The 13,300-nt window shown below is 33.9% G+C and overlaps 1 protein-coding gene across 1 annotated transcript; it reads left to right on the top strand.

Moving 5' to 3' along the window:
* The first annotated feature begins 1,718 nt into the window (after nucleotides 1-1,718).
* LOC100796354 (digalactosyldiacylglycerol synthase 1, chloroplastic) lies at nucleotides 1,719-7,708 on the top strand. The gene is made up of 7 exons (XM_003521446.5): nucleotides 1,719-2,670; nucleotides 3,387-3,419; nucleotides 3,985-4,072; nucleotides 4,934-5,418; nucleotides 5,511-5,777; nucleotides 6,144-6,493; nucleotides 6,840-7,708. The coding sequence occupies exons 1-7, from the start codon at nucleotides 2,077-2,079 to the stop codon at nucleotides 7,372-7,374; spliced, it is 2,352 nt and encodes a 783-aa protein (XP_003521494.1). The 5' UTR covers nucleotides 1,719-2,076; the 3' UTR covers nucleotides 7,375-7,708.
* Nucleotides 7,709-13,300: the final 5,592 nt, after the last annotated feature.

Genomic DNA, 13,300 nt, shown 5'->3' on the forward strand with positions numbered 1-13,300 from the left:
TTGCACTTTACATTCTAAAAAGCTCTTTTCAGAATACGACATCTAAAACAATATGAAATCTACTTTCCAGACCCTTACTGTTGCATTTTGGGATGTAGTTTCTGGAGTATTGTTTTCAGATTTTGTATTTACTTTTTGACACTAAAAGAAAAGTAAAACATAATTTTAGAAACTACTTTATAGTAATTAAACAGTGTGTAAGGATATTTTAGGTATAAAGAGTATTATTGGTAGTAGAAAATTTAAATTAAAATAAAAGGGAGTGAATATAATATTTGCCTCTTTACTTGTGGGCTTCTGGCCCGATAGTTTGATATCCCGAATGGCCCAAAAATACAATCTGCCAAGATTGATAGGTATTATATTGGGCCTTGAGTTGAGCGACCCAAAATAATGTCCAATCACGGTTCTATTGCATGGCATTGTCTGTGAGCATTCTTTCCATTATTGTATTGTAACTGAAACAGGATTTAGGAAAAGAAAAGGAAAGACTATAACGTGACCCGCGTGTGGCGTTATTGAAGCTACACCAAACGGAAAAAAAATAAGAAACAGAATGGGGCAAAATATAGTGGGGAGCAGCAAAACCACATATATGATGTGTGATGGGTATGTACGTATGGGTTGGAGTAACTTCCAAACGAGTCAAATCAAATATATATTTTGTGAGAAAATGAAGTTTAGCGTGAAGGATCCAAGCGTTAGCAGAAAATTGTGCTGCTTGGTCCCCCAAATATCTTCATTGGATGTTATGAATAGTTGAAACGGTGATTCATTGTTTGCTCACCAGCCAGAAAGAGAGAGTTGTGGATCGTTCTTTTGTTCCATACTTCCATACCGTTGCTGTTGGTGTCAATTGCTTGTCATCACTTGTTTGTACGCATTATAATGCAGTGCTTAGATTATTGGGTTTGAACGTGTTACATTATTCCATGAGTAATTATTAATACTTGAATCCAGTTAACCAATGTTTTGGAAAACTTTTAGTACATTTTTATTTGCTTGCTAGAAGTTTCGCATGGTTCTTCTTTAATAAATATTTTTATTTGTATCTTCTTAACCAACATAAGTTAACTTTTACTTTAATTTATTATTATTATTACAACTTCTACTCACATCTTTAGCCTACTTCAATGAATCAATTTAATTTGAGTAACTATTTTATAGAGGCATGGCAATTCAGAGTGGCGGGTCATGGTTATGTTTCACGGACGTCAAGTTACGACAAAAGTCCCGAGGAAATAGGAACTACTGCTATCATTCTTGTATGTCTGGAATAATTTATTGGAGAGAGGAAGAGAAGTGGGATACAGAATGTTTAATCAAACATGTATAGAAAAAAATAACCTCTCTCATGTATTCCTTCTAACTCTAACTTCATAAAAAATTCATTAACCTTCTGGAAAAAAAGTTTACAAAATAATGTGAATCTTAGACCTATCTCTTTCGACTTTAATTCAAATATTCTTTCTCATTCTTTCCTTTTTCCCGCCATCAAACCCATCCTAATTCATCATTAGTTTGTTCTTTTTTTAACAATAACATATTTTGAAATTTCTTTCGAAATCTTATCTCTTTATTCTCTCTGTTACATCTCATCTTTATTTTATTTTATCATTTTTTTATTCTTTAAATTAAACTTTAATATTTCTTATTTATCAAAATCCTAGTAATATTATAAATTTTCTCTAATCTAGCAACTTCTTTTTATTTGACTTTTTCATCCTTAATTCGAGAATCTGAAGACTCCAGAGTCCAAGAAACACACTTGGATTCGTCACTCAATTGATAAGCATGGATCTTTTGTGCGGCGGGAAGAAAGAATATTCTTCCCTCCGTCCACAGTCCATAATCAGCACGAGTCCACCTGGTCCATCCAAATCTCGCCACATCATGTGACACTTCCACGTCAGCGCGCACGCTATCCGTCCACATCCTACGTGGCAGAACGAAGCTTGAATAGTCCGAAAATCTTAACCGTTAAAACTTGGTTGCTCCTCCTTCCCTCGCTCCCCGCTTGTGTGGCTCCTACAACACAACACCACATCATTCTGGAAAGGTTGTTCGGGTTTCGCCATGGCAACGCATCCGCAAACTCCAACCTCATCGAACGCGTTCTCGTTCATCTCGAAAGGTTGGCGCGAGGTTCGTGACTCGGCGGACGCGGATCTCCGTCTGATGCGGGACCGAGCGAACTCGTTCAAGGACCTAGCGACGTCGTTTGACCGTGAGCTCGAGAACTTCTTCAATTCCGCCACGCCGCCGTTCTCCGTGCCTGCGATGCGCTCTCCGCCGCCCAAGGAGATCGAGTTCGTCAAGAGCCTTCGCCCCAAGCTGTCGGAGATTCGGAGGGCGTACTCGTCCCCCGACTTCAGCAAGAAGGTTCTGGAGAAGTGGCGCCCTAGGACGCAGATTCGAATCAACCTTTCCGCGATTAAGAACGCGATTGTGTCGGCGGAGGAGGAGGAGGAGGGGATTGTGGATTTTGAAAAGAGGAGAAGGAGGAGGTTGAGTTTCTGGGAGGAGTGGAAGGGCGAGGGTGAGGGTGAATCTAGGGATTGGGAACCGATTCGAGTCTTGAAGACTCGGCTCAAGGAGTTTGAGAAACGTGGTTCTTCTTTTGATGCTTTCAAGAACAGTGAATTCGTCGAGAAAGTCAAGTCTAGCTTGGTTTGTGCTTATTCCTCTTCTAGTGATTTGCTTGGTTTCAACTGCATTATACTGTTTCCGTCTGTGTTTTTGCTTTTGCTTCTTCCCCCCCTTGTGTCTGGTTTTATAACAAAAATTTGGGTAGGGGTTTTCATTGTGGCTTAAGTCATTATTTCTTTGGAGGTTATAAATATTAGGTTATAATTAGAAAACACTTAGATTGTTGAGGTTATAATTAGAACTTGGGAGGAAGATTGTTCCCTGGTAAAAACCCCTTTTATGTGATACTAACTGTTAGTAGGAGTGAACTTGCTTGTTGTATTTGGTTGTTCTTGTTGCTGGATGTTTTAATGACTTAAATGATTCATTGAAAGAATTTTAGAAAAAAATTGACATGATTTTTGCAAGAGCCTCACATTTTGGGGATGAGTCCAACAGTAGTAAGGTTGAGCCATTTGTTGGTTGGGATGTGTGTGGATATTATTGTTTATTGGTTTATTTTCCGTGAATCACGTGTTAGGCTCATGCATGTGATTTACCACCATTAAATGTTCTTTGTATGAATGAATCAAAAAAATGTTCTATGTATGATGAGTGTTCCAGTTTGTGTTTTTAACTGGTGTTGTACTGTTGTAATTGGTGATTTATGTTTTTTTTTTTTTTGTGCATTTGAGCATAAATTTGATAAGTGCTTTTGTTCTGAGAATTTACATGTTCATTTCTTGACTTTCCTGCAGAAATCAATGTGCAAGGAACCTCTGGAGTCAAAGGTTTGTGTGTAATATGTTTAGTTTCTTTTGTTCATATAATATGCCTGGGGCCTTGGTAAAATATTTTACTCTTTTATGTAAAGAAACAAGAAGAAACATGCATGTGACTGGTCAGTGGAAGGCTCTAATCTAACTTCCAATGGACCACTATGCATATTCATACTTATGATACCTTGTTGAATACAATCAGTACACGAGTCCATGCATCCTTAGGTAGCCCCCCTCTATGCATAAAATCCCAGTACTTTTTAAATTTTATTTAGCTTGATATTAAAAACTATCTCCTTCAGTTAGTTGGCATATATATTAATATATATTTTACTTGCCATGTTCATGTGAGTAACATTAATGTTTTAATTTATACATTAGAGCAATCAGTTAGGAAAAGATTGGATATATGATGCTAAAGAAATAGGGGCCAAGTCGCTTTAGCATGATATAGATGATATGGATGTGTTCAACATGTGTCATTAACTTTCCTGAGCACTGATTCTTGTCTGTCCTGAACTTGTGGCCTTGATTTGAATCATGAACTATGATTAACATTTAAATGCCTTTTTCACAGGAAGTGCCACCATTGGACGTACCTGAACTTCTGGCCTACATTGTAAAACAGTCTGGTCCATTTTTGGACCATCTTGGAGTGAAAAGAGGTACATAGTTATGCACAACTTATATGGGACTTCCATTTATATATCTTATCTGGAAGTTTATGTTTGTGTTTTGTTTTAACACGAATGCTTTTCTAGAAACATCTTCTTTTGAGGGAATGTGATTTTTTGTTTCTACAATCTAGTGTTTATAAATCGCCCTGTTGGTTCCTCCCCCTTTCCTTAAATCTTAAGCAGTCACTGCTTGGTATACACATTCTTTTCCAATGTACTAGTAAATTAGGTACATGAAACAACCCAATGCAATGTTTTACAACACCACAATTCCTCATGTCTTTTTTCTCGTCTGCTTTTTGGCATTTATCTTGCTAAGCTATCTTACTGTTATTCTTGTTTTGTGATTGGCAAGCTGCCTCATTCCTTAATTTTTCAACAATGTGATTTAATAGTCACGCATTTCGTGCAACTCTATAACAAGGGCATGCACATGGTGAGTCGATTTAGATTGTTCAAAGACACTAAAAATTGACTCATACCATCTAATCTAATGATTTATTGTTGAAAATAGTTGTAGTCAATCTGATTGTTAAACTTTACTTAGTCTTGTTCAAAAGTTTTCCCTTTAGTCAAATATTGTTTTCTATTCTGAGCAACTTATACTAAAATGAAATTAATGTGTCATGATTTTCAAGCAAGTGAAAATTTCTAGTGCTTGATCAGATGCTTATAGTTATTTACTTTTTCTCAAATTTGGTGCAAGATCAATTTTTCATGAGCTGGCAGGATTATATCTTTGCTTTCTTTGCTGTAGTTTTCTAGGCAGTCAGCTAGTTTATACAGTTTAGGATTCACTCGATCTGTTATTCAATTTTAATAATTTTTTCGAATCTGATTGCATTGCAGACATATGTGACAAGATAGTAGAAAGCTTGTATAGCAAATGCAAAAACCATCAACTATTGCATTCCCTCTCTGGGGAAGAATCTTCTGTTCTAGGGAATGGAAACATAAATGATGAATTGGATTTACGAATAGCAAGTGTCCTTCAGAGCACAGGGCACCGGTATGAAGGTGGATTCTGGACAGACCATGCAAAGCATGATCCATTGGACAATGAAAGACATGTTGCAATAGTGACAACTGCTAGTCTTCCTTGGATGACGGGAACAGCTGTAAACCCACTATTTCGAGCTGCATATTTATCACAATCTGCAAAGCAGAAAGTTACTCTGTTGGTTCCATGGCTTTGTAAATCAGATCAAGAACTGGTTTATCCCAGCAATCTCACTTTTACTTCACCAGAAGAACAAGAAGCTTATATACGTAGCTGGCTTGAGGAAAGGATTGGTTTTAAGGCAGACTTCAAAATTTCTTTTTATCCCGGGAAGGTAACTTAATGAGAAAGTTAGCTATAATCCTTTATGTCATACTTTCATATCACTACTGTCAGTTCTTATGTTTTTGTCATTCTCATGTGTAGTTTTCGGAAGCAAGGCGGAGTATAATACCTGCTGGAGATACTTCTCAATTTATACCATCCAGGGATGCTGACATTGCTATCCTGGAAGAACCAGAACATTTGAATTGGTATCATCATGGAAAGCGTTGGACGGACAAATTCAACCATGTTGTTGGTATTGTCCACACAAATTATTTAGAATATATCAAGAGGGAGAAAAATGGGGCACTCCAGGCATTCCTGGTGAAACACATAAACAACTGGGTTACAAGAGCATACTGCCACAAGGTATGAGAATTTATCATCCTAGTAAGCTTGGATTAAGGTAGAAGCTAATTGACTAAACCTTTTTGGGCTTCCCTTCTCCTTAAAACTAGAAGCTCCTTCAATTAGCTCTTATAGAAGATTATTTTGGGTTTTTGTTTATTTTGAAAGTTACTTTTTTTAAAGCTTTTTATAAAATTGTGTTTGGCCTGACTTTTCCTTTTAAGGAGAAGAGAAATCAGAAAAACACTAGGCCAAATGCTACCCAACTCGGAAGATTACTAGAAATGGTTTTCGTGTTTTTGTTGATAAATTTGTCATGGAGTTCTTTTATCAAAAAAGAACTAAACAAAACAAAAAGGGACTAAATTATTTATGATTTATATTCAGGTTCTTCGTCTCTCAGCTGCTACTCAGGATTTACCAAAGTCTGTAATTTGCAATGTTCATGGTGTGAATCCCAAATTCTTGAAAATTGGAGAAAAGATTGCTGCAGAGAGGGAGCTGGGGCAGAAAGCCTTTACAAAAGGGGCATATTTCCTGGGAAAGTTGGTGTGGGCAAAGGGATATAAGGAGTTGATAGATTTATTAGCAAAGCATAAGGCTGACCTTGATGGTTTCAAGTTGGATGTATTTGGAAATGGAGAGGATGCTAATGAAGTTCAGAGTGCAGCCAGAAGGTTGGATTTGAATCTCAACTTTCAGAAAGGAAGAGATCATGCAGACGATTCTCTTCATGGGTAGGAACACTTTGAAAATTGAGCTTCAAAATTTATAGTAAGATATAATTCACTGCAATGGTCCCCACATTGTTGTGAAACATACCTGAATGAAATGGGGAAAGTAATTCATTAAGTTGCATCTATTGATACATGGAAATGGAATTGAGTTATCTTCACAAAGTGAATTGAATTAATTGAGTATGTGTTTAAAAAATGCAATATCCAAAGCTATTTTTTAATACATGGATAAATGCACATTCACCTACACATGATTCTTTCTCATCCTTTACATGCCCAGACTCAATCTGGAATTTGTTTTTATTAAGTTTGGTTCTTATTTTGACACACTTTATCCTTATTGTAGGTACAAAGTCTTTATAAATCCTAGCATTAGTGATGTGCTATGCACAGCTACAGCTGAGGCGCTTGCCATGGGCAAATTTGTAGTTTGTGCTGATCATCCATCAAATGAGTTCTTCAGGTCATTTCCCAACTGTTTGACTTACAGGACATCCGAAGACTTTGTAGCAAAAGTAAAAGAAGCATTGGAAAATGAGCCTTATCCTCTAACACCTGAGCAAAGATATCAACTTTCTTGGGAGGCTGCTACTCAAAGATTTATGGAATATTCTGAGCTTGATAGGATCCTGAACAAGGAAAATAATGGTGAAAAGGCAAGTGTAGATAAGGGAAAGCTCATTGCTAAGTCAGCATCAATGCCTAATCTGACAGAACTAGTAGATGGAGGCTTAGCATTTGCTCACTATTGTCTTACTGGGAATGAATTTCTGAGATTATGTACAGGAGCAATACCTGGGACACGTGACTATGATAAGCAGCACTGTAAAGACCTTCATCTCTTGCCTCCACTGGTAGAAAATCCTATCTATGGCTGGTGAATGGGTTGACTAGTTTGGATGTTTGAAGGAAAACTTGTCACACCAGATTATGACAAGCAGTACTGTAAAAGCCATCATTTAAATGCATGTAGGTAGAAAAATTTACGGATGGCTGGTGAATAGATTTAGTGGTTGAATTTGTAGTTTGTTTTACAGTTGCTTGTGTTAGGTGCCTGCTAAGTTTTCAATCCTTAAATTTTGTAGTTCTTTTTGTTTTTGTAAGTGAGGTAGTTCAATATTACCAAAACACGTGCTAATGTAAAGTAACAGGACGTTCTCCCAAGTAACCTTGTGAGAATAAGCTGTAATGAATTTGCATCGGTTTAACATGAAATAAATTGTTCAGTAATGATAACCTTCAAGAGTACAAGCCAAAATGATTGGAGAAATGGCCGTCCATGGTGTAGAATGTTTATAACTGCTTGTACTGTCGAAAGAATAACATCGTTTATCAGGAAATTAAGAGGACTTCATGGGGTTGTCCACTCTGCACAGGGAAATATCAGGTATTCTTTAGTTTAGTTGTGGGAAGGAGGGAGAAATGAAGGAATAAAGAGAATTGCTACTGTCAACTTGAAGGAATAATCTTTTCTTTCTAAGCTTTTAGTACAATAAGAGGGGAAAAAAGCGTTGTCACTGTAAGGATAAAATTTTCAACTACATATTCCACTTGTCTAGGGCAACTAGGCATGAAACATCACACAACTTAATTTGGAATGGGGCAACAAAAGTCAGGTACTACTTATCATACTTTAGACTAATTCATGGGTAACGTGGGGATAAGTTTTTGGTTAATTCTACCAAATTTGGTAAGTGATTTATAATTCACTGTAAATTTTCGACACGGTTGGTAGTTTATTGACTTTGAAATATGAAAATTTTCTCATCATTCTAAGCTTTTCTATATAAATAAAATTTCTTAAGTGGCGAAATCAGTAAGTTTACTTAGCGTCGTAAAAAAATTCATAGACGGTGATTTATAATTCACTGCAAATGAGGTGGGTCAATCTCTTCAGGAATAATGAGACTTTTGATTTATTATATTTTATAAATTTTTTTTTGTGATGCATAAAATTTTAAAAATCATTTTAAATTTTTATGTTTTTAAAACGTATCAATTTAGTTATTTTTTTCATTTTTCGTTTGAAACATTACCATTTTTTTAATTAATTAATTATTTTAAAAATCAAATATTAATGGAACATTAACGTTTATTAACAGAATTTGAAAGAAATGATCAAAATCAAACACTCTAAAAACTTAAAAAATCAAAATAAGACTTTTAAAATTTAATGGACCAAAATATCATCAAGTCATTTCTTTATAATAAATTAACCTTAAAGTTAATTAACCTTTATTTTCAGTGGTAACCTTTCAATGGAGAAGCCTAACATGAATTCATAAGCATAATGGACAATTATAAAGTTGATTATAAACGTTCAACTAAATAATTATTTTCTGTATTTTTTTTAACATTCTTTTCTCATGAGTTTTTGTTTTATTTTATTTTAGCACCAATCTTTTTCTTTTAGCTGACCCACTTTTTTTACCAGCAACATATTATATTAGTCCCAAAATGTCAAGTTGACATCTTTTATTATAAACCTCAGAAAGTCTAGACCAATGTATGCCACAAAAAAGACTTCGTTTTTGCTGATGCAGAAGTATTAGAATTTATATGCCAACATTGTCATATTACTTACACGGTCAGCTTTACAAATAGCGTGCGGTGCACTTGCAGTCATTAGCTAATTAATAACCGTTAATTTCATTTGATAGTGCAAGTTGACATAGGCATGTGATTCCCATTGATCAAGTCTGGTAACCCGCCTACTAAGAATTGGGTTTCAAGATAACCCTCACCCTGTGTTAAGGCACTGGAATCTTCTAGTTTCTGATTGGGATTAATCTCATTTAGCCCATACTTACCTCTGCTACTCTGTACCATTGATGCGATTGTGCCCAGATGGGATCCAAAAATTGATAGGAAATAAGAGATACCAGATGCATGCTTTGGTACACTTAAAATCTTTTACTTGTTACAAAAGTTGCATGTATGTGCTTGATAACCAGAGGCTTGTATAGTGATGATAAGTGGGTTATACAAAGTATATCTAGAGATATATATAGGGTTATTCTGCTAATTAATCCTGTAGTGTTATGCACGTTAGTTATACGTAATAATCCTTAAGTTCTTGCAATGAAATTCCAAAAGTACTTTTTGTTGATTATTGTAAGAAGCTTGATTCTTCATTATATAGACATACTGCAAACTAGAATTTTTTTTGAATAAATATGTTTTTAGTTTATATACTTTCCATTAAATAAAGTCAAGGTTTCTATTTCATATATATATATATATATATATATATATATATATGAATTTAGTCCTTAGAAGTTTTTTTAAAAAAGGTTGATTTAAACATTTAATCTCCTCTCTAAACAGTTATTATGTTTTTTTAAAGTTAAAAGTTACTAAATCCCTATGTTTCTTAAAATTTGATATCAAAATCATCATTATCAAAATTGAAAGACCTTGATCTTGCTTGACTTGAAGATATACGGATCAAAATCACATTTTTTTAAAGTTTTTATGTAGCCATTTTCATTAACAATCAAGCAAGATAGATTCATGCATATAACAACCCGTTTTATGTAGGTATTCATTTACTATCAAGCAACTGTTCATGCATCTAATAACCTTTTTTTTTAGTTAAAAAGGGTTAAATCCACTTATGAAAATAGAGAAAATTTGACTAGAGATTAAAATCACATTTTTCTAAAAAAAATTATGTAGCCATTTTCATTTACGATCAAGCAAAGTCGAGCATCTTTTATGAAGACACTTCTGATAAATTCATGCATCTAATAACCTATTTTCTTATAGTTATATTTATCCACGTTATTTTTTAAGATCCAAGTGATTCAGTAGCAGAGGTGCAGCTTTTTAGATATGGCTTGAGCTCTTGGATTATTATAATACCCACGCACTGCTTGTCCGAGTTATTGGAAGACAGAACACAGAAGTAACTCTAGCGCAGTTTTTTGTGTCTTTTTACCTTTGTTTTATTATGGACTTTCTAAGTAGTAAAATATAAGAATTCAATGCATGTTTAACTCTGTTTACCTTTTACTGATTAGGATCATTATATAAATTGCTTTTTATTCTATTTATTGGGATTGATAAATCGAAATATTATGTTTACCATGCTTCAAAATTCTCTTTAACTTTGGATTAATATTAAATCCTCGTTCTGAGTTCTCACCGTTACTTTAAATACGGTATATTGTCAATTAATATCTGCCCGTACGTATTTCATTTCTTAAAGTTATTTGCAGATTACGTGGAAAATATTAACAGCGTTATGTTTAAGCGGCAAAGTTTAGTGGTGGTTTCACATATGTTCAAAGTGGGATTCAAAGTCCTGATAATGGAAAATTTAATTTTCAATTTATTTTGAGAAAAAAATTATAAAATATTTTATATTGTCAATGACTAATAATGATAATTGAATTTTCTTCTAAAAAAATAACCATGAAATTTGAATTTAAGATCTCATAAATTACTTAAACTCACATTATTAGACCAATTCTAGAGGGTAATTTTGAATCATGAAGAAATTGAAACAGAATAACACACATGACATTAATGGTACGTGGAAAGTTTCGTATCACTAATCTTGTACTATATAAAGACTCCCCCCTCCCCTTTTCTGTCTCTTTGGGTTTCCCGATGGATACTCTGTCACGAGCTTTAGTTTTCAAATGCTTGGAACTAAAGTTTCCAATGCTTGGCTGTATCTTCCTTTCTTCTCATGGAATGAAGCATGCATCTTTCCGTACCTATATAAGGAAAACATTATATTTGCTCAAGCCTCAAGGAATCCCGTGAAAAGCAAATTAACAATGCCTGCATAGATCTTAAACTAACACATCAATATTTAAGTACAAGGTAAAAAATAAAATAAAGAACTGACAAATAAAAATTAAGGACTTCATTTTTAATTAATCCTCCAAATAAAATTTACAAATTTAATCTCTCACATTCAACAAAATGTTTTTTTTATCTCTCCACCAGAATTTGAGAGACTAAAAACTGAAAATTTTTATTTTAAAAAAATAAAAAAATAGACTCCCTAATTTAAGGGATTAAAAGCGTAATTAACTCACAATAAATTACATACCAGGAGTTTGATCAAATTGAAAATTTATATTTGGATTGAATTGAATATATACATGTGTAGGGGGAACTAGAAATTGATCTGTTAAATAGTTCATAAATCATAAGAAGATTTTAAAAAATAAACGATGATGGGGAAATCTCACATCTCACTTTGGATAGATTTCTTAACAAATACTTGTAGAAGAAAAAAACAATAAAGAAATAAAAATCAAACTTTTTTATAAATTAAAATTAATATATATCTAGTTTTTTTCTAAAATCTAAAGCATATAAGTTGATTTTAACTTTAGAGGAATTTTTTTCTCATATAAACGTAAATGTACTAGACCTTTCTATATGTATATTTGCAGTTTTTATTTATTAAGTGCAGTTGAAACATTGAATGAATGCTAGTTTCACATGATATATATATATATATATATATATATATATATATATATATATATATATATATATATTGGTTTGCACATGCCATAATTTGTTTCTCAAATAATATTAATTTATCATATTGGTATGCCGTTTTTATCAGTTGTTCGACCCAAGGAAAGGAACAAAAGCATCCTAAAAACTTAATCTTTTTAGTGACAATTTAAATATAGATTTAATTTTCAGCACGAGAGCAAACATAATAGATCAAAACGAAGTCCTAATAGATGATTGAAGATGTCAATAATCTCACTTTCAATACGATTCAAGCATAATACTTCAAATTTAGATACTAGTTTAAGCCATAACTATAAGGCAATATTACTCCCGGTGGTTAGTATTGTTTTTTTAACATGAAACAAAATTTTCATTATATGAATAGACAAGGCTAAAACATAAGCCAAATGGAGGATTTCTCCATGTGCTGCTGACGAGGGTTCAAAATTTCTCATGTTTAACGTACGATAAGCTACTTCGTCGTTTATTGCTTGAACAAGTTGTGTTATCTTAAAAGGGGCTCATGACTCATGAGTCACGTCCAAGACTCCAAAAGGCTAATTACAACCCAACACCAACACGAACTGCTATACATATACAATCTCCACCAATTTAAGGCACGTACGATCAACTGCTTCCGTAAGGTCAAAGAAAGCTGTGTTCTGTGTATACATAAACGTGCTAAGTTAGTTACTAATTAATTTCAACGTAATCCGAGATATGGCAAATTATCCGAACTAACATTCTTAGACAAAGGCAGGGGTTCGCTTTATTTACCTGGTCCTGATGCTCTATCTAGTCTAAACTCCACATATATCGTTCATAGTGGACCCATTTTGCCTTTATTTTTTTTCCCTTTTATTTTGATAAAGTGTGTCTTAATTTGTCGTGAAATACTTAATTAAGGTCCTATGTTTACTGGCCATCCAGCAATTTGCTTTTAGAGTTCCACGTTCCAGGTATCAACGTAGCTAGGCACCCATAATGGCTATGTCAATTTTGTTTCAACTATTCACTAACAATTTGTGTCTTATGATGAATTTGATCAAAAAGTAGAATCCAATAGGCATAGAAAGGAGGCAAAGCACCAAGTGTGGCTGAGAGCATAGCCATAGTTTATCATTAGTAAATAAAATGACAGCTAGCATAACCTGTAGCAGTGGAGCAGAAGAGAAAACGTAATTTTTATTTTTATTTTTATTTATATATAAAACTAACAGTGCAACACATCAAGTTACAATCAATGATCCCAACTAAATTGACACCCAAAGATTCTATCCATCATATGCGGTACCGCCAAATCTTACTAAGAACTGACAA

Source organism: Glycine max, chromosome 3, assembly GCF_000004515.6.
Source record: "Glycine max cultivar Williams 82 chromosome 3, Glycine_max_v4.0, whole genome shotgun sequence".
Classification (NCBI taxonomy): domain Eukaryota; kingdom Viridiplantae; phylum Streptophyta; class Magnoliopsida; order Fabales; family Fabaceae; genus Glycine; species Glycine max.

Bases quoted from the DNA above. Each gene is read 5' to 3' on its own strand.
- LOC100796354 (XM_003521446.5), top strand. From the start codon at position 2,077: ATGGCAACGCATCCGCAAACTCCAACCTCATCGAACGCGTTCTCGTTC. The intron at 5,419-5,510 runs GTAACTTAATGA...TCTCATGTGTAG, and splicing joins TTTCTTTTTATCCCGGGAAG to TTTTCGGAAGCAAGGCGGAG. The intron at 5,778-6,143 runs GTATGAGAATTT...ATTTATATTCAG, and splicing joins CAAGAGCATACTGCCACAAG to GTTCTTCGTCTCTCAGCTGC.